A 22,260-nucleotide genomic window follows, 5' to 3' on the forward strand; every position below is an offset into this window, starting at 1 on the left:
ACAAAGCTCAGCAAGTTGAAATTCACGCCTCTTTCTTACCTTGAACAGTCATTTCGTTCCTCTTAACCATCCACTTTTGGAATCTTATTAACAAGCTAACTAGCAGTTTCACTTTTTTGCTTTTTTTTTTTAAAAACGAAACTCTACCTCAGCCACATTTTATAGTCTCTTTTTTTTTTCTTCTGCATATTGAAGGTCAACCCTGAAAAATTTTACCAGCCTCAACACTCTATTTATGCTTTACCATGTTACATTCCTGAAACTCCAACAGGAAACAGTGTAGCTGTCAGAATTCAAAATATCCAATTTGCTTACTCAGGTAGAACAAAATAAGGCTGAAGAATCTTCCAGGACTTTCACATCTTTCAGACTGCTGGCAGCTGTTTTGTAAGACAGGCTAGAAGAATATCAACAAAGATATTCTGAACCAAGTTATGCGTAGTTTAGATATACAGGCAGTAAGATTTTTTTTCATATACCATTAAAAGACATAGAAGCACCAACTGCTGTTCATCTAACTGGTGAACTACTCAACTATATACACAAATCTCAAACAGTACAGAACTTCATGCGCACAAGGATTTTATCTAAATAGCAACACGCAATAACCAGTACCCACACCTGTAAATGCTCAGCCAGGAATGGTAGTTACTACAGTCACTCTCACAAAGCCAGCAAGGTGTAAAAGTTTCCCTACCAATGCATTAAAAGACATCTGTTATGGAGAGGTGGCCGAGTTCTAACATCCATTTCCATTTAGACACAAATAAATACTCAAAGATAAGTTTTTATAAATCTAATCGTTACATAAAAGTGTGTTTTCAGATGTGGTATTTACATCCAGTTTTCCTGTACATTTCAGAAACTTAAAATGAATGAAGAAATCCATGTGGGAAGCAACAGATCCTACTTGTTCCTATGTACCTACACAATCTGGACAATTATGTGTTTAATAACTTCCTCAACAACTAAATATAATCTTGAGATTAAAAAAAAATTAAGGACAGTTTTTCAAAAACCTAATCCTTCGAGCTGTGAGCCCTAAGAGGGGCTGGAAGGCCAACATGACTGCCTCCATCACGGCACAGTTCCAGAACTGGCTTTACAGTCGTTATGTCACGTTGTTCTTAATGAACAGGAATATCCTAGAGGATAGTTTATTTCTAATTTGAAGCCAGTTCACAAGTTCGGCTCTCAGCTTCCTATGACCTTGGCCAGCGAGATGGCCTTGTGTCCTTCTCTCCGCAAAGCTGGATAAGCTGTTTGAAGTGCAAATTATTTTCCAGTGACCCACACATACGCTGCTAACCTTTTTTTTCTCCCCCTTAACAATACGATGGCTATCTGTCCACACGCTAGTATTCTTTAAAATAGTAGATGTGGGGGTTTTTGCATTTCATATTATCTAACACACAACAAGAATTTAGGTGGCTGCTTCTTTAACAGTACTTTTGCTGTTATCACACTTTGCATCACTTGATGCCTGGATCACTTCGTACATATCTGCTCTCTGTGACTTCTAGAGCCAAGTCATCCACAAGTCTCAAGTGCCTTCCCAAGTCAGGCTGACCTGCAGCCAGAGACACCCTCCTTCACAAGTTACACACCTCCTGAAATTGCATAGCCTTCAGAGCACTACAGTTTGCAAACCCGATGCACACACGTGAACCATTTTATGGACTACAAATCCATTCAAAATACAGAACAATACCGGTCCCTCTCAAAACAGCAGCATGAATGCCCTGCAGCTAGGCTCCAAGCAATATGAAGGAAGAAAAACCTTTCAAGTCCATAATGAGGGACAGGACTACGGCCTCATTAAATGTTTCAAGCTCATGCTCTTCGCTGGAAGAAAAAAAAAAAAAAAACGAAAACCCCAAAAAACTCCCACACAACTCTGACCTCTATAGCTTTATGAGAAGCACCATCTCATGAAAAAACAGCTCTTAATACCCACAGGCACTTGTGCATAGAGCGCTGGGAAAGGCCCTTTTTCAATAGGTGTTAAGGACGGCATCAACGTGCTATTTTACCAGGAATCTGGAATAAACTCCTTCCCGTCACGGTTGCAGATGAACCCCTGTCAAGAGCTATTTCCTGCAGCTCAGTTGCGATCACATCACACACACAGGGCATTCCTGGAGCTCAGCGAGTACTGTTATGATCCTGATACACCGCTATCATGCCACACAGCCCCCGCTCCCATCCTACGGCTCAGCCTCTCCTCTTGCCGTGTACCGCTACCATGGCCATAACGCCATACATTCCTTGGCATCCTATTAGGATAATTCCAGGGCATCTGTCCAAATTATCAGAAATCCCCTCCCTCCCACAAGAAAGCGAGTCCTTCCTCCAGAGAGGCACTGTCTTCTGTTAGTCAGTACAGATGTTGTATCGCAGGCACATTTATGGGTGCCACAGACTAAAAGCATACACAAGAGATACTGCAGCTTTGCTTAGAGAACACTTATTGACTTCTTCAAGCTAACAGAAATCATATCTATTTGTGACAGCGAACCCTTTAAAAACACACAGAACTCGAACATTTGAATATTTTTAATCAGACTCCAAACACCAGATGATTGTTGAGTAGCTACATATTAACAGAAATTTATAATGCAGTTTCCAAGCCTTATGAAAAGTTTTTGCTCAAGCACTCGTTTTTTGTCAAAACCCCCACAGGGCAAGGAAACCACGTATTACTTTTATTTACACATTTACCTTTTAAAATATTTATATACATCCTCTTGTGTGCCTACAGACATTTGTGTATGTTTTTAGTAAAGCATATTCCACAAGTATCAGTCGTGAACACAAGGCTTCGAGACGCAGCTCCATCCGGAAGAGCAGTTAACAGATGTTGCCTGCAAGCTCAAGAGCTCAGCATTCCCAAAACCAAGAGCAGAAATAGCTCCCTACTTCTAAAATAATCCATTTCTACTCACACGCCTTTTGGAGTTCAATATTTCTGCACTTTATTTTAAGTGTGCAGACAGTGCATTCCAAGGGACATACCATTGTTCCTTTTCCCACTGCCCACACAAATTCCCACTGTGTAACAATCCGAGTATCAAGGCTAGTTTAGACAAGAAGCACTGCTTTCTTTAGACCAGCATCTGCTGTTACGGCAGGGCTGAGAAAATAGCACGTGTGACCCGCATACCAACTGTACACCCCATAAAAAGCAGGTCTGCTACGCATACCTTTACCTGCTAATTGGACTGTTAGCCCTGCCGATGAGCAGGCACTCACATTTTATTTCTCCAAGCACCAACTGCAGTCCAACTTAGCAAAAAGCTTTGACGTAAGCACCTGAGACTACTTAGGGCATCCAAGACACCTCAAGTTACTTAGGTACTCTGGGAAAGATGAATTAAGGTTTGCTATAGATTTTTGTGACAGGTTTTCTCATTTACTAGCACCTATGCACCACACATGCCCAGGTGTCAAACTGGAAAAAAAGAAAAATTACTCTGGTGTTCTTACTGGGAAAGAGAGAAGCAGTTATGTTGCAAAGGAGAGCATACTAATGCCAAATGCACAAATCACTTCATTTTTTAGTCATTTCAAAAATAATTAGATCAATTGGTAGAGTGTGCAGTCATCACCAAAACCCACATACTCCAGTGATGCAAATAGCTACGAGCATTTTTATCATGAAGCAGTAGTAAAGCTTTAACACCAGCAAAGTTCATATACTTAGAGACTTCAACATGTCGACTATATCTTTTCTTAGCACCAAAGATCCCAAAAGCTGGCTACATTTGAAAATATTGACTCTATGGACATTGAAGTGCTACACAACATGCTACAGGAAGCCACCCAGAAATCACAGGAAATCCCCTCACGTCAGGACAGGCAATTGGCAAGAGACACGACGTGGTAGAATACAGAGTGTCCTGGTTTCGGCTGGGATAGAGTTAATTTTCTTCCTAGTAGCTGGCACAGTGCTGTGGTTTGGATTTAGTAGGAGAAGAATGCTGATCACACACTGATGGTTTAGTTGTTGCTCAGCGCTGCTCATGCCAGTCAAGGACTTTACAGCTTCCCCTGCTCTGCCAGGGGCACAAGGAGCTGGGAGGGGGCACAGCCAGAACAGTTGATCCCAACTGCCCCAAGGGCCATTCCATACCATACGGCATCATGGGCAGTATGGAAACTGGGGGGGGTTGGCCGGGGAGCAGCGATCACTGCTCGGGGACTGGCTGGGCATCCATCAGCACAGGGTGGTGAGCAACTGCATTGTGCATCACTTGCTTCGTACATCGTTGTTCTTGTTATTATTTTCCCTTCCTTTTCTGTCCTATTAAAGTGTCTTTATCTCAACCCACAAATTTTATTTTCTTTTTTTTCCCCCCTGATTCTCTCCCCCATCCCACTGGGGAGGGGGGGTTGAGCAAACAGCTGTATGGTGCTTAGCTGCCTGCCGGGTTAAACCACAACAAGAGGAACATTAAAAATATCAGCCCCAAATTGGCATCATCATCTTTTAAAAGCCAAAAAGTATTCCTATGGCATCGACCTCGACAATTTTTTCTCACAGTGGTGAAGTTACTACTCATCAAAAAGCCTAGGCAAGAATTTTTAGCCATTGCCTCTGACAACGCTGTCATTCCCTCCTGGCCCGTAAGGACCAGCAAGGACCCATGAAATAGTCAATGGATAGAGGTATTTCAGCTGTTTGGATGAAGCTCTCTGAATACTGAAAATCCTGTCCTCTGTAAAGCCTTTGCTCTCCTCCCTTCCATCAGGCAACATCCCTCTCACTCAAGGAAAAAAGTATTTAAGACAAACAAACCTAAGGCAAGCGTGTGTTTGTGTAACAGCCACAAACGAAGACACCACTAGTTGGCCTTCTAACAGGCAAGCCTCCACAGAGTCCAGAAGATGTCGTTTTTCTGGCTGCAGTTGGCACTGTGACTTCTTTGTGAGAACATCCCAGAGACAAGCTTGGATCAAGCTTGCACGAGAAGACTTTCTACAGACGCATTTTTAAAATTGTAATTTAATGAGTTATTACAGACTTCAGAACATTCCTTTTCTGTACAGAGCAAACCTGTTGTAGTCGGCTAGAGTCCTACAGCACTATGCTGGATCATCAACTAAATCTACTACAGGCAATTCCCAATTTTAAGTGCAAACATTGTAGTTCCAGATTTAAGCATGTTTTGTCTGACAGCTGGCCAATTGGGATGCTCAAGCTTTGACATAGCCAACAGCAAAAGGAACAAAGCTCAGCATCCTGCATTAAAGGCAATCATGCTACTCACCCTACATGCTTCTCTGAGTATCCAGGTGACTTTCTACCCATAGCTGACTACTGCAATGACAACATGGCTTCTGTGCCATCTTCTGCCTGCCTCACCTATTTTGCTTCTAGAGAAACAAAAAAGTCCCCACCCTATTTCCTAATGCAGATCAATTTGCAAACTATTGGAATTGAACACAGCTACCCAAAAAGACGCGCTTGCAATTCCTGCAATATTCTGTCAAGTTTGAGGAAGATGAAACCACATTGAACAGATGATTTAATGCATGCTCTAAAAAAAAAAAAAAAAAAAGAAAAAAAAAAGGGGCAAGCATTTGATACACCCTGTAAGAGATCTTATGCACTTAAAACATAGTATTTCTTAAGGTAAAACTGATCCCTTCTTTACCCCACACTCTTGTTAGAAGAATTATGAAAAACCTCTCTACAATTCAGTTTTGAATCAAGCTGCCTGAGAATTAGTCACAACCACTGTACTACTTACATGTATTGTTATCACCTCCTCCTGCTATTCACTGGGGGAAAAAAAAGTTCAATTAATTGATTGTGAAGATCAAAATGTTAACCTCTTTTTCACCTACAGATTCTGAAATCACATTATAACAGAAATTACTTGAGAGTATTAAACCAGTCCATTATCTATACTAACAGAAACTGAAAGTAGGAAATTATGGTAAAATTTGGCAACAAGTCACAATCCACTGGGCTTCATTCACAAAGTCAGATCTTAAAGCCCTAGGGCTACACTGTCATGCAGACACTTGCTACTTTAGTTGTTAAAAACAAAATTTAAGTGCCACACAGAGGGAAAGGTACTGTAGGGTTTTTTCTAACAAAAAGAAAGAGAGTTTTCTGCTCACAGAAACAACAGAAGTATTTCTGTTTGAAGAGACTAATCCAGTCTGCTCCCAGCATTGCTGGGGACCAGGCAATACTTCAGCGCAATGCTGAGTTATCAGAGTAATCTTATGCAGTTTACTGTACAAAGGAAGCACAACAATTTCTTTACAGGCACATCAGTAACAAAACCAAACCAGCATTCCTCATGTGAGTGTCCTTTGTACAGGCCTACAAAGTTCTGTCCAGTATTGCTGTTGAGTTTCCCATCCATGGTGCATTACAATACTCATAATTACATCCCTTACTCACTTGGCATTTTTAGAATCTCCCTAGCTGGCATAAACCCGTTCTGGAATTAAAAAAAGACAGAAGATGTAAGTTCAAGAAACACAATCCGCATTTCCAAAGCCAATAAACACTTGTCAAGAGTGACAGCTGTTTGCAGGAGCAAGCAAGCTTTCTCTCCAAGAGACAGAGCTTCACATCACTGACGCTTCCCTTTCCAAACGGTAAGCTTCAAGAACAAATAGAAACCCACACAACAGAACCCTACCAACAAACCTGAATGCTGTATATTTTTTTTTGGTCCAGGTCAAGACTGTTGGTTAAAGATTTATATAAGGGATTATGCTGTGTAATCTAGGCCAGAACAGTTAATTCAATTCCATTTCACCGCGCCATTAAGCGCCCAGTCTCTCAAACTTCAGCATGCTAGACGTATGATGTTACTCAAAAAGTAACCAAGGTGATGCCTTTAGGAAGGATGTGCTTCCTGCCAAACTTTTCACGAGAAAGCTTCTCAACTTCTCCAAGATACTGATAAGACACCTATAATGAGCATCCGCTAGCATGGTTTAAAGAAAGAAAAAAAACCCAAAATGCACAAACCCACACAGCATAAAACTCTTAACAGTAGTTGTATCTTCAACACGTCAAAAGGTTTTTTCCCCCATCCCTCCCAACTTGGTTCATTGAGTTCAGCTCCATCTGTAGTTTACTCTGAACTGAAAACAGAGCGAGTTTGAAAAGCAGGACTACGACATTATCTGTGAATATAGACTAGACAGGAAAATGAAGTTACCCATCCTACAACACTGAGGCTATGATCAATAGAACCCATGAATTCAATTCATTTTAGAGATGGATTTCAAATGTCATTTGCTAAGTCATTTTTAATGCACACAACAGTTATTTTTTTTAAAAACCTTGATTTTAACTCCAATACAATAAACAAGTTTTGAAATAAAATCCAGTTACATAATGGTTAAATCAGTGGGTACAGATACATTATACACGTAGTATGCAGCCGCCACAACTTTCTTGGAACTAAACTCTATTTTCATGCTGAATGGTGACCACTCACAAAAACCCCAAACACCTTTTCTTTAACTAACTCCCATTTCCTCTGTAGTATTTGTTTCGCTTTCCTTGAAATCACTATTTTAATTCTGATTTAAATATGCAAGTGTAAGAACCCAAAGCAGAGAAAGTCAGAGAATGCACGTATAACACCACACATGAATAACTCACCCACTGAATACCACAAAGCTACCACGGCACAGAAACCAGGCAAAGCGTAAGGTTCCCAGCTCCAGCAAAATGGCTAGTTCTACAGCATCTTGGAGAAGTGCCACCTTTCGTTACAACAGAAACAAAAGAGTCACCAGGCCGTGCAGAGATAAACCAAGCAATTCATAATGCTAGAAGCATTTCAGACCAGGGCAGACATCATGGGAAGGTTCTCCAGTTTACTATTTTTCTAAGGCATCGTACACATACTAGTCTACATGGTCTCACTCGCATCTTCACATCCGAGTGTAATCACCAGTGGTAACTCATGGGCCATTTTTCATACGCGGGCATGATCAAAACTGGATTAATTGGGTGGAATTAGTTGTTAAGAATATCTGAAGCTATCAGTATAAGGATTTTCATTATCTCACCTCATCTTCTCTAGCTGTCTGCAAATACTTCTAGATGTTTAAACTCTGAGAATACCAAAGGAGCAGATACAGCCCTATCTGGCACATGAACAAGGGACCAATAAACTTTCTTAAGAACAAAATATCTGAGATTTGACCTGCTTATACCAATAAATAGATTTGAAAAATATTTTAGGTAACAACATTTCCTTGGCACATGAGCAGGGGCAGGCACTTCTTAAAGCTCTATCTGGCAGATGTTGAATGCATTTGAATAGTTCAATTTGCATACAAAACATCTCCTTATTAAGACCACTATCCACATCACTTTTATGCCTGGGATTCGTTCAGTAACAATACTTTCAAACGTCACACTATGACATCTGACGATTTAAAAAGAGACATTAAAACTTCTAAACAGCATGAACAGCTCCATTTTAAATAAAAAAAGCCAGGCTGCAACAGCAACAGGATTCTGAGCATCAAAGTGAAGATTAACAAAATCAGTTAATACCTCTCATACATCTTCTGTGTTTCAAGGCAGAGTCAGTCAACAGCGATAACTCTGAACAAGGCAGTTATTTATTAAACGGACCAGTCTGGAAGTCCGCGTGTTTTTGGGTTAGTCACAAAAAATAAGAACGTTAGGACCCATTTACCACCTAAACCCAAAGACATCCTTCAACAAAAACTTCCTCTTACAAATGCACCTATATAATTCCATGTCAGCTTAACAGAACAGCAAGTCAAGAAGCAAGAAGTAAAATAGTCCATTTGATGGAGACAATCAAACATTCCAAGAAAGCACAAAGCTGGGAAGGTAAGACTGTAAATTCAAATCAAGACTGGAGGAACTTAAAGACTTCTACATGACTAAACCAGATTAGATGCAGCACATGGTGTTTTGTTTTCATGAGTTCCTGTATGGTTACACTGCTTTTAGAACTACCATAGCAATATAAGCTTTCTTTTCTATCTTCTGAGTGTCTAAGGAATCTCTGGATAGCTCATTCTGACAACAAATAATCCTCCTGCTGCTTTCAGGAGTTCTCATTAAGTAAAAGCCAAGTGATACTACATAAGCGATAACTCATCTAAACTGAACTCAAGGTGAAGGTCTCAACTCTACAGACACAGACTGTGCTACTGAGCAATACAGAGACACAGCAGGGCTCCGAAGGATGCAATTACTTCATTTCCTTTTTCTTTCCTCCCCCCAAAGTTTGTTTTCCTTCACATCATGCACAAAACAGAACTGATCACACATCTAACACTGACAGGACAAATTTCATTCATGCTTGCTATTCTTGTCTCACGGAACACACACTATATTCAAGTCAGGTCCTTATACAAGCGCGTCAGAGTAATTAAATACCTTGTATTCTTTAATGATCCATTTGCTCTGTATCTGAGACCGAGTTCAAAATCAAAGTACTAAGAGAAATCACCTTCTCCTGTGTTTACCCCGCTGCAATCCAGAAGAGCACTTGGCTCTCTCAGAGTTCTTAAACAGCACAGACCAAGCCCATGCAATTTAGCAGTTAGACAAAGATTAGCTTCAAATTTAGTTCCTCCATAGCTTGTCTCTCCAAAGAAACAGCACTTTCACATAGTTTCGTGTAAGTATTTTAGTAATTATCCAAAACAAAAAAAGAAAAAAAAAATTGTTTAGCAACAATTTCTCTAAACAAAAGCACATTCAGTTTTTCAATCTACAGGAATGGCAAGAGAACATAAAAACATCATATTAATCACTGACTTTTAAAACTATTTTTTGGTTTTTTAAGAAAAGTGGCAAAATGCTGCAATAACAACTCATTAGAACTGCTACTGAAAGATGCACAGACAGAAATCACAGTCCAAGTAACAAATTAAAACAAAGAGAAATACCATGAGTCAATACAACGGAACAGGAATTAAACCAAGAATTGGACTATTCCATTACTACATAAATCTTCGAAACTTGGGCATGGTAGTTTCAAGGTGCCACACAAACAAATTCATGCATTAAAATAGTGTGCAAGCTTGGAAGAAAGCCCAACATACACATTAGTCCGAATAACAGCTCTTCAGGCCCTGGAATATCAGAATTCCTTTCATAGTTTTGTATATGGCAATCACAGCATAGCATATTACGGAAGCGAAGAGGAAGAAACCATCGCAGAGCCAGGACATTCCAAACTCTACCCACATGTCTTGTACAGACTTGTTGTATGACTTGGGGCAGATCCCTTCATCTTCCTTTGTTTCTCCATCTGCAGAATAATGACTCTCCCTAAGGGCATGTGATGTTCTTCAGATCAATACCAGCTTTGACACCTCTTGAAGAGCAAGACAAAAAATGCTAAGAGGTGTTCACTCTCACATGAGTCTCCATAATCATTTCATCAGTATTTTTACCATTTGCATCAGAAGTAGCAAGGCAGACGTAACGAGAATCAAGGCTAAGAGAAGACTACTGCACCTCCACGGGGAGAACACTGCACATTAGCTAGATTTCAATTCCACAACACAGACTTCATGTTTTGCAACACCTGTGTTCACGTTGCTCAAGAACAAAGCAGCATGTCTTTTGCTACTCAAAACAAATGAAATATTCCCCCTTAATTAAAACAGACCCCTAGGATCAAGTAATTTTTTTTTTTATTTCTAGTTGTCAACTGGTACTTTTCTGTGCGTTTTCCTCCACCCTGCTTCTGTTCAGAGACCCAGTTTCACAACTGACTCCACCCATGTCCAAGACATCCCACTGCTACCAGTGAAAAGTAACTAACCTAGATGAGCATGAGCAAGGAACGCGTGAATCGGAGAAGAGGAAGGGAAAGGTTCCTACCTTCTTAACCAGTAGGCAAACACTCAAGAAACAGAAATCCATTCCCAAGACAACCAGGAAAGCGGGAGAAGAGGAATTCATCTTCCTTCCTTGTCAGCAGCTAGACAACGATGAAGAGGAAAAAAACAGAACCTAGCCCTTCAAGAGAAGAGGGGCTTTCACATTCGCTGCCTAACTTCTTAAGCCAGAGAGGAAAATATAGGACAAGCCACATCCACCGCAGCAGAACGACAGACTGGAGACAACATGACCCGCATCAGTGTACTGCTGCTTAGCATCACTGGGATCTGCAAACTAGCCTCAGCCTTTCAGCTGAAGGTACTAGAAATAGGCAAATATTACCAACATTTCAGGAAGCAGCTGTTTGTCCAGTACATTAACAGCTTTTAAGCTAAATCTATAAAAACACCTGAGGAAAAACTTCCATGCCAAAACAGATGCCTGTAAACCTAACGCTTTCTTAGGAAAAGGACAGCATCTCGAGCAATCCAGCTACAATTAGGTGACTGACCATGTCTGCGTTCCTGGTTAGTCCCAAATGCAGAACAGAATTTGTTTACTAGAACCACATATTATCTGACACTGTTACGCTCCGCATTTTGGCAGGCCGAAAGCATTCATAGTGTCAGTTAACACAGCTCTGCTTACAAACAGCAACTCTTTCGACTGCAGTAACCTACTTACCTAGACTATTACGGGAGCAAAAAATAGCCGCAACAAGTAAAATATAGCCCAGGGTTAAGAAATCAAACAGTTTCGAGAATGAAGACTTAAAAAGAACACTGTAAACCAAAACAACGCCACAGACAAGAAGCACAAACTGATTCCCTCGAACACTTTTCCTCTGTACCCAAGGTGAAATCTGTTTTTCGAGAATTAAGACATTCATCAGACAGTGTGCGTGCACACTTGTACAGCTAAAACAAACAAACATCCACAGCTAGAAAGATGTCTAAGTTCACGCAATTAACATGTATATATTAAAGCATGCTCATTCTTTCCAGATGTGAAAGGCAAGTAAGCCTGTAATTATGCTGCTCTTTAGAGACCCGAGTCCCATCTCCGGCATTAACTTCAGTTCTCCATGCACAGAAGAACTGTACCGATACTTCCATATGGGTAACATACCTGTTAATGACTGACAGCTCTGATATTACGCTAATGAAAGCCCAGAGAAATAAATGCATTCTTCCCCGATTCACTGGTTTCTAGTTAACACCTGTCTGAAAATGAATTCTACTTTTATTAGCTAACCAAGTTTTTCTTTTCTATGTTGACATACAAAATACTGAGATCTAATTAAAAAAAAAAAAAAAAAAAAGAAAAAACCACTTTCAGTTGAACCAACAAAACACACACGCCCAAAGTAAGATCCTGCAAGCTTCTTTTAAAGCCAGGCCAAGTATTTCACAGACAAAACTAATATATCCTCTATTATTATATGCTGCCTTAGCCTTTGAGGGTGTCTGGGAGTCTCACAGTAAAAACATCTGCATGCGTACACCCCCTTTTATGACTACTGTAACATTAGCATACTTTATCGAAACACATCTTCAAGAAAAAAAAGAAAAACCAAGTAGATGGCACATACATTTGTTACATCTGTCTTTCATCAAAGTTTGCCAAAGGAAAGACGGCTTGAATTTGCAGATCGTATTAACACGATACCGCTACAAATCAAGTTGCTTCTCCTATATAACCACCTGACTCTTGGCCACTACCCAGAAACCCAGCTCAGAATTATTAGATTCCAAAGTACTTGCTCAGTATTTAACTAATTTTGGGTACAGAAAAATCATTGAGAAAAACGGAACTATGATGTGCGGTTAACAGAGACGTAATATTACATGTTCATGTACATTCTAATGCAGAAGGGAGCATCCTTAGGAGACGCGACGAATAACAACTTGACAATCCGAGAGCATTAGACCACGCGTCCGTACGAGCTGAACTTGGTCTCCGCTGTACAACAGATACCTTTGCCAGCCTACAGATGTTCCCTAACCTGTAATTTCTCCATCTATCTAAAAGAGGCACACGACAGCTCTGGAGAATTCAGGGAGAGTGACTGTTCTCGCCAAGTACCACCAAAGCTCAGTCAGTACAGTAGTTATCTCGCTAACAAAACTGAAGTTAAAGCATTCCTTTTGTGTGCTACGTTACACAAAAAGGTATTTTTACCTGCATATTCATGTAAGACTAGGATCACACGCAAATACCCAAACTGCTTCCTGGTTTGTTTTCTTTGCCATTACACAGCATACAGCTACATCCTGTAATCGGCAAAACAATGCTGCTCTTTCAAGTTGTTAGCTGCCTTCCTTAGGCTTGAAAAGCCCAAAGATAAATCCCAAGCACGACGGCACAGGCTCCCTATCCTTCATTACCCAGAGATCAAAACTCGGTTCAGCACCTCACCACCTGCCATTCTGAAGCTACGCTTGAACTAAGGCAGCCGTGCCCATTGCTGGGACTGCGCGAGACCCTCACCTGTATCGTATTAGACTCTCAGCCAACATGAAAACCAGAAAGTTTCAAGTACTCGCACTGCTTTTTTTTTCTCTCCCTTTATCTTTTCAACTCGAACAAACCATTTCTGCTACTCAAATATTAGCAAAGCAAAACTGTTTGAGACAGAATCGCAGGCTTGACCTTTACAGTCACGTGTGAACACAGATTCAGTAATGTTAGACTCTGAAAAAAAATCGACATGACCAATCCCAACTCAAATGCCACAAGTTATCTTTCCAGACAACCTTCCAGTTCGGAATCCACCTGAACTAGATTCCAGCTGAAAATAAAACAGTAGCTACTGCAAAGAGCGGCAAGTCCCATGCTACATAACCCCTAAAATAATGAAGGAAAACAATAATGAACATATCAGCTCGCCACTGACGAGAAGACTGCCACGCCACGTAGTCATGACAGAAGCGACCCTGCACCAGCTATATTCATAACACCTGCCGCAAAAATAAGCTCTCCCACTATACTATCAGAATCTTAAGAGTTAAAAAGTCTGGCCTCACCACATTTAAACCCTTTGAAGTACTAAGGTTAACAGATCCACTGCAATGGCACTTCTCTCTATTTGCCTCTTCAGAACAAAGCACAAACGAGGAGCCACATCTTCACACGAGAGAAAGCAGTGTATGCTGTACAGCAGCAGGCTTAAGAATTTATAGCAACTGCCAGAGTTGCAAATCCCCAAGATAACTTACTCTAAAGACCTAAAAATCAGGATATGAAAGGTTAATTGAAATGAGGCTTAACAAAGCATCCTAGAAGGGTTAAAGAACATTATGCACATCGGAAAGTTCGTCTCTTTGGATTCCTAATTGAACTTCTATTGCTGAGACACATGAAGTAGGAAAAAAAAAAAAAAACCACCCACAATAAAACTTTCAAGATTATCCTAATTTTAGGACTGATTTTGAAAACTTACTACACCTCCTTTCTGGACAATAAGCAATTCAACCTTGACCACAGCTATAATGTTGATCAAATTTTAAGACTCCCCTTCTTCCCTTAGAGAATAAATTGAAGAAAAACCTCCAAGAAAAGGCACTTGTACTAAGAATTAAAACAGCATGACAATCTACAAATGCACAGCACAAAATCTCACAAAACAGGACTTGGATTCCTCTCCACTAAGGTGCTAGTTTTCTTAGGCCTCAACTGGAACAGAATGAAAATAAAAAGACCAACTGACTAATAAATGTCATCAAGTACTTGCAAAGACTGCACACTCAATTTAAGTAGGACGGTAGAGCCTACAAGAACCTCATTCCTTCACTAGTTTGCCAGTAATGGCACCAAGAGGTTGCACTGTGAGACGGAATGTAAGGGAGGAGAATGAATTTCCAGTTTCATAAAAAGAAGATTCCAGGTTTTCACTTGTCCTCCCTATTGAGAGGTCCCTCTCCACAGAAAACCATGCTTTAACCGTCATATTAAATAAATGAAGCAAACGTTCCGTTATACAAACATTAATTAACTTGAAAACAATCACCACTTGCATGGCTTTTTCCCTGCCTCTCTAGTTCTAGATATAAGGTCACTCAGAAAAACAGCAGCTTCCTAAGATACAGCACCGAAGGCTCAACACCACACAGCTCCAAACTCACCATTTGATCAGCTAGAACGATTAAAAAAAACAGTAGAACTCTTATCACGCAACTTCTTTCAACATATAGCAGTGCAAAGGAAATTAGGAAAGTTACAAGAGCAGCAATGTCTCATGTCCAACCCCTCCTACCCAAAAAGACACAAAAAAGCTAAAAAGCAGCCTATTGCCTTTTCTAACACAGCGGCACTACTTACTGCTACCTTACGTCCAGTTTGGGTACTTCTGGGAGCAAGTTGCACAGGGTATTGCCCAGATTCTTCCATTAAGCCTCTAGCATCTCACCTCCACTTTCATAAACAATGCACTTGCTGGTGGGAGGGTTAAAATGGACAAAACTGTACTGAATTTACGACGAGAGAGTTTTGCTTCCTCCAAACACAGTCAGCCTAGTCCTTCCCAAAAAACAGCGTTTTCAGGGGCAAGATCATCACCCTGTTGTGCTATGTTCACAGCACACTAGGCCATTCCTCATCTGTAACGAGGGTTAACATCTGTATCATAGGCAAACAGTTAATTACTGGATAATCCTGTGAAATCCAGTTCAGTAAAGCTCACCCACAGCCCAATTAGCATTCCCAGTATGTGACAAAAAACCCAAAATAAAACAACAAAAGAAACCCTCATGCTTGTTTCTAGGACACTACTTCTTTTACTTCAAGCTTCTTTGCTGAAGATGACTCCAAGTCCAGTAGCACTGGCCCAGTATATAAGTTTACAACTACCTGCTAGCCACGTAATGCTTTTATCACAAAATAAAAAGAGCACCCCATCAGAACATGTACGCTCCAACCCTCTTACCTTCTCTGGAAAGTATAAACCCCAGATGGTGTAAGCTTTATGTTCAGCCATCACCCTTTCCTCTTTTAGTTAGGCACCAAGTCCCAGCTCTTTTTTTTTTTTTTTAATCACTTCTAGCTTAATGACCAGAGAAAGGTATGGATTTCTGCCTCTTCGGTAGAGCACTTCCAACGGGACAAACGTTTAGCACCTCTATAGGCTGCTCCCTTAAATCGAGGGGCGGGGGGACACGACAAGGACGAACAACAGGGGACTTCTGCCTGACGCGGAGTTCACCCATTTCTCTGCTGGACTAAAGATAGGCTAATGAAGAAATCAGGAAGCACCCAGGTATGGTACAAATTGGCCCGGACAACAGGAGAACAACCGGCCTGAAAAACCAATTGAAACTGCGGTACTTCAAACACCAGATCAAGACATGCAGGACACGGGATGACAGTTTATTAGCTGTACCACATGGGGGAAAACACTTCACAGTAATTTTTTTTTTTGTAAGGTGCAACTGCATATGGCCCATGATTCCATCAATCAATTCTGAATAAAAAACAGTGAAAGCACTACGATGACCATCTTACCATGCCCACAAATCAGTTTCCATATCAAGCCAGTCATGTTCGAGAGTGAAGCTTGAGAGTCTACTGCACATTTCATGTAGCATCTCCTTTCTATTTTTTTTTTGTTTGTTTTTTTCAAAACATCCATCACTGTCTATACTTGCTTTATCCGCACTCATTACAAACATACCCGCATACTAAATGTCAATACAACATGTAGCATGCCCACTTTGGTCCGCTCATAGTACCAAGACAACTTCAAACCTGGGAAAGTCTTTATTTACTCAGTTTAAACACCCCCAAGTCCTGCCAAGCAATCAAGATAAGACAACACAGTATCTTCCAATGCCTACCCTTATAGTCTCCAGTAAAATTAGTTTTACTCAAGTTCTGACACTTCCATCACTCCGTTCTGTTTAAGTCAATGCAAACAATGAAGGAGTATTATCCCCATATTAAGCCACAAGTTTCTACCTCCTCCAGATATAAACCAAAAATGCTTTGGCAAGTTGCTAATTTTTACTTTCCTTTTCAGTCTTCAAAACATTAGCTGTTTTGCTTTGACATGTGAGATCAATTTAAAAGGAAGTTTCATACTTTCTCACGTCCATTTTGCTGCAATTTCTGAACTACAAAGTCTTTTTCAATATCACCGTAACTAGAGTTCCCCGCGCACCATCTGTAACTTTGATCAGAGAATTCTCCATATTTTTGTCAGATTTAATTTCCCAAGCTTCAGCTGCATTGCACATACTCTTGTTCAACAACAAGATACAAAGAGAAGGCCTTCACTCTGCCTGTACCAGTCATTTATTCCGCATACTTCTACCATCCCCTCGAAATGGACAGGAACTCATTTTCTGCATGAAACCTTAACCCAAGTTGATTGTTTTTCCCCATCTCTGAAAAACAAACCTTAAAACCGTATCTCCGTCTAACAACATACCAGCCACTGGGTTATAAAGGCTAAGAAGTCACCAAGAGAGTGGTGCGTCTAAAACAAAAGAAACCATCTAACAGCCTACTAACTACAGCACTTCCACCTTGGTACCTACTTTACGACAAAAGGGTGCAGTTGCTTTAGATAGCATGATACATTTTTGTGCTGGTTTTGGCTGGGATAACAGCTGATTTTCTTCACAGTAGCTAGCACAGGGCTATGTTTTGGATTTCTGCTGGCAGCAGCGTTGATAACGCAGGGATGTTTTCCTTACGGCTGAGCAGCGCTTATGCAAAGCCAAGGGCTTTGCTGCTGCTCACCCAGCCCAGCAGCGAGCAGGCTGGGGGGCACGAGAAGCTGGGGGGGACACGGCCGGGACAGCTGACCCCGACTGACCCCAGGGATATCCCGTACCACAAAAATAACTAGATTATAATGCTACATACTTTTGCCTTTAAAAGACTGCAGTAAAACAATACTGTCAACAACTACAGAAATGCATTTTGAGGGCAACATCTGGATCAACACAGGAAATCTACGAAAGATTGGCTACTGCAGCCTAACAAGGTCGCTACGACTTCAGACTTCTGGCTTCATGACTGCCACTCACTCCAGTTACCAAGACCTTAAATCCTTTGCAGAATCAAGAGCTAGCTTCATAAGGCAACTCAGGTGCAAAATTTGGAAGGGGTGGGGGCGTGTATAAACAGTTAGAATCTGACAGACATATAATGCTAGTAATTCTAATAGCTAGCAAAAAGCCTATCCATACCACTGCTAACAGAACACGATACACCCATTCTGAAATAGGCTTGTGGTTATTTTCATTACATACATTAACTAATTAACAACACTTCGTGACACAACCTAAAACTCTGATATGAGCCTCTTGAAGTAACTTATAAATGCTGTTTCATCAGCCCTGAATACCAGGAGCTACCCGACAAGCCCAAGACCCTCAGTAAAACTGGGTTTCAGAAAACAAAAGAAGAAAAAAATACCTTATGCAAAGGGACTAGGGGAGGGGAAAAAGACACCCAAACCAAAACAAAACCAAACCCACACCCATTTGTTCCCCCTTGCTCCCCAAGGAGGATAATTAAGCAGGGGATCTATAAAGTGTTAACTATTAATAATAGATTGCAATATGACTAACACAACATCAATAACAAGCATTACTTACTACTAATTGTTACTAAGTCAAGAGAAAACCTGGCTGTCGAGAAGCAATTCCTAGATAAAAAGCAGCTTTTTCATTCCAGAAGGACCGTGGCCGCTGGGAGTACCGGAGTGCCACCTGAACACGGGGTCATAGCGACCGCCTCGCCAGTCACCACGGGGCTCGCCTCCGCTCCCCAGCACGCACGCTCGCGGCCCAGCTGCTCCGAGAGCGTCCTTCCCCGGCTCCTCCACTTCCCTGCTACCCCAACCGCCCAGCCCTGCCACCTGCTATTTTCTTCTCCTCTCAGCCTTTTTGGGTCCTCCCTCCTCAACAGCTCTGCTGTTGGCTTTGAAGACTTTTGCCAAGACGAAGCAGACTTACACAGCCCTGACTCTTATCAGTTCTACTCCTAGGCATCCATATTTAAGAGACCACATAAAAGCTGCTGAAAACTTTCTATTTTAGCCTCAGAAGTAAGGAAACCAATTTGCACCACACTCAACTGTTAAAATTCATACTCCCCCTGCCCCCAAGCCCTTAAGAGCTTTGAATTTGTTTCTGCAAGCTACAAGAAGAAGAAAAAAAAAAAAAGGTGATCTAATACGCTAAGCTGAACCAAGCGCCATACAATTTTTCTGCTTTCCACTACACATACGGGTTTTTGTTACCTCCTCAACTTGTTCAGGACCCTATTTCCATACTTTTTTTAAGAAGTCTCTATCCTGCAACCAGCCCCGCAGAGAAATGACCTTCTGTCAGACCACAACGCCTCTGAAGGAGCTCTCGGCAAGGACCGCTCATATTTTAGGCAGCCAAGTACAGAACTGGGTAAGCCCGGACCTCATGTTCATAAGCCCAAGACAAAATATTGCGTTCTAAATATTAAGTACCAATCCCACTACTCTGCTAAAGCTTTTTCCAGGTAGCAAAGAACATTAAGTACCACCTATACTATTGTATTTTAAACAGTATCTGCAAGTACGTGTTAAAACCGCATCTTAAATCTTCATCAAGAAATGCGCATAAGCAATGAAAGTTTACTAGCACATTTACGGATAAACTAGTCTAAGCAACACACAGACGTAAAAGTGACAAAGATAAGTTATTCTACCCACAAGAGCCAAACCAGGGTGTTGTAGCGCTGTGAAATTCAGCAGTTAGAGGCACAGAGGGCTAGCCCTGTGCTCCGCAACCTGGGAAGTGATTTATACTTTATACACGACAACATCAGCTGCCACCAACTACGGGAGATCGATACCGCACCGTGTCCCCCGCACACACACAAAGTACAACTCGCAATATGGCTGGTTCTGGTGGCGGCCCATGCCAGCGCCCATTCCAGTCGCAGAACCAACAAAGTCCGGCCAATTCCAAGACCACCTGAACCGCCGCAACTCTTCTTCGGGGCCCACCGCGGGTCCGGCGACATGATGCGCACCTTCAGGACAGGAGTGCGAAGCCAGGCACCCTGCAGCAAGGCGAGGACGGCGATTCTGCACAGCCGGGGCCGCTCGCACCGCAACTTCACCCGCGCCCCTGCCAAAAAGCTACTGCATTCCAGCAAGGAAGAGCATGAGTTTTATTTTTGGGGGTTGTTTTTTTTCGGTTTTTTTTTTTTTTTTCCCCCAGATTAGCTGGCAAAAGCCTGCTGCAGGATTAACCCGCCCTAGTGCCAGGCGCCGGTGCCCGGCCACACCGCCGCCAGCCCCGCCTGCTCGGACCCCGCGGATCGCCGGCCCCGCCAGCGCCCTGCCGCTCTCGCAGACATCTCGTATCGCCTCATCGCGACAGAACGCCAGGAAACCCCAAGCCACCCAACGAGCCCCGGCCAACAGCCAAAACAAACAAAAAAAAACCCCAAAAAACCCCTCAAAACGCCCTGAACCGGCTGACAGCGGGTGAGGCGCTGCCCGGGGCCGGGCAGGGGAGGCGGGGGGGCCCGGCCGGAGCGGGGCACCGGGCCCCCGCCTCGCCCCACGGCCGCGCTCGGCCTCTGCCGCCGCCCCCCGCCCCAGGGCGCCGCTGCCCCCCCCGCCCCGTTACCTTCCGCCAGCAGCTCCTCGGGGGTGACCTGGTAGCGCCCGACGGCGAACACCTTGCCCAGGGCCACGCCGCCGCCGCCGCCGGAGCCCACACACGGCGTCCCGCCGCCGCCGCCGCTCCCCTCGGACTTGGGCATCCGAGAAAACTTCTTCATGGCGGGCGGGGCCCCGCCGGACGGGCGCCGGGCGGCCGAGGGAGAAGCCCGCCGGGCCGCCGCCCAACGCCTGCCGGAGCGGGGGAAGGGGGCTGCCCCGCTTCACATGCCGCCCGCGGCCCCCGCCCCGCTTCTCCTCAGCCGCTCGCCCGCCGCCACCGCCGGCTGCCTGCGCCCGCAGCGCCGCCCGCTCCGCGGCGAGGAGGAGGAGGAGGAGGAGAAGGAGGAGGAGGAAGGGGGCGGGCACGGCGGGGCCGGGGGAGGCGGGCGGGGCGGGCGCGGGGCAGCGCCGCGCTGCCGGGGGAAGCCGCCGCCGCCGCCGCCGCCGCCACTCGGCGGCGCCAGGGCGCATGCGCAGCGCCGGCCCCTGGCCGCCTCACGCGGGCCGTGCCCGCCCGGAAGTGAGGTTGCCCAGCGAGCGCGAGGAGCGGCGGCGGTTGGTGGAGGGCGCGGGGGGGGGGGGGGGGAGCAGCTCGCGCTCTACGCCCCCGCCCCCTGCGCGCGGGGCGACCGTTAGGGGCTCCAACCGCCTCAAGGGCCTCGCGCCCCCGCTGTGAGGGGCCCCCGCCGCCATCGCGCCTCAGGCAGCGGCTGCGGGAGCGGCCCTCGGGAAGGGGCCCACGGGGGGGGGGTGAGAGCGGCTGGCGGCGGCCTGCGGGGGCAGCGGGCGCCCGTGGAGCCCGTGGGGCCCGGAGAGCGCCTGCGCTGCGGGGAATAACTGCGAGAAGCGTCGGCGAGGAGCGTAGGTTCCCAGTGAGGGGTCTCCACGCGTGCAGCGAGCGGAGGCTGGGAGCGAACGGCCTGCAAAGGGGGGGTGAATGGATGGATCTGGACGGGAGAACAGCAGCTGTTACATTTCCCGCAGCAAGCAGAGGTTAGGAGCGAACGCACTGAAAAGGGGTGGTAAATGGATGGCTCTGGACGGGAAAACAGCTGTAAATTTCCCACTGTGAAATACACCGTCCGTGGACACCTCCCCTATAGACACTGACAAAGCCACCCTGGGAATTGTCCAACACAAGCATCGTTTCGCCAGTGAAATTTTCAGGAAAACAAGAATTGTGTTTGAAAAACGGTTTCTGAGCCCCCAGAAGCCCTGTGTCCCACAGTCGCTCGCTTAAGTTGCTCAGCTTGAGGGGAAAGGCACAGACAGAGCGGCCAGGGAGGCACGGACTGTAAGGTACGTTGTTACCGCCGCGCTGCGAGATGGCAAGCGTGGCTGTTTAGGGTGATACTTGTCACAGTTCCCTAGAAACAACGCTTGGGAAACACCCTACACTTCCAAATCATTTATCTCAAATTTCCAGTTCTAATTCACATTCAGACTGAAACCAAATTTCAAACTGTCCAAAACACCAACAACACCTGGTTTTTGTACTTAAACAGTGATTCCAGTCATCCCAAAATGGTGAGAGGTTAGAGTAATTGGAAAGGTACCTTCGGTCCGAGCCTGTTCTCCTTGGGTACTCCCCTCTGTGCAAATACAAATGAGGTAGTCGTGCATTTTTTTTCCCCTTACCAAATGAAGTCATACACTAAAACCAAAACTGCGATGGCATCTCCTCTCAGTCTCTCATATGACTGAATGAAGCTGCATTTGGCATCTGCAGTGGGAATTT

General features: G+C 43.9%; 1 protein-coding gene across 1 annotated transcript in view; it reads right to left on the reverse strand.

The window, feature by feature from the left end:
* BMP2K (BMP2 inducible kinase) overlaps positions 1 to 20,641 on the reverse strand; it is a 61,213-nt gene extending 40,572 nt beyond the window's left edge. The window contains exon 1 of the mRNA XM_075709181.1: positions 20,488 to 20,641. Coding sequence (XP_075565296.1) covers positions 20,488 to 20,641 — 154 coding nt within the window. The remainder of the gene's footprint in view (positions 1 to 20,487) is intronic.
* Between the last annotated feature and the right edge of the window lie 1,619 nt (positions 20,642 to 22,260).

The sequence above is a fragment of the Pelecanus crispus genome, chromosome 4, assembly GCF_030463565.1.
Source record: "Pelecanus crispus isolate bPelCri1 chromosome 4, bPelCri1.pri, whole genome shotgun sequence".
Lineage (NCBI taxonomy): Eukaryota > Metazoa > Chordata > Aves > Pelecaniformes > Pelecanidae > Pelecanus > Pelecanus crispus.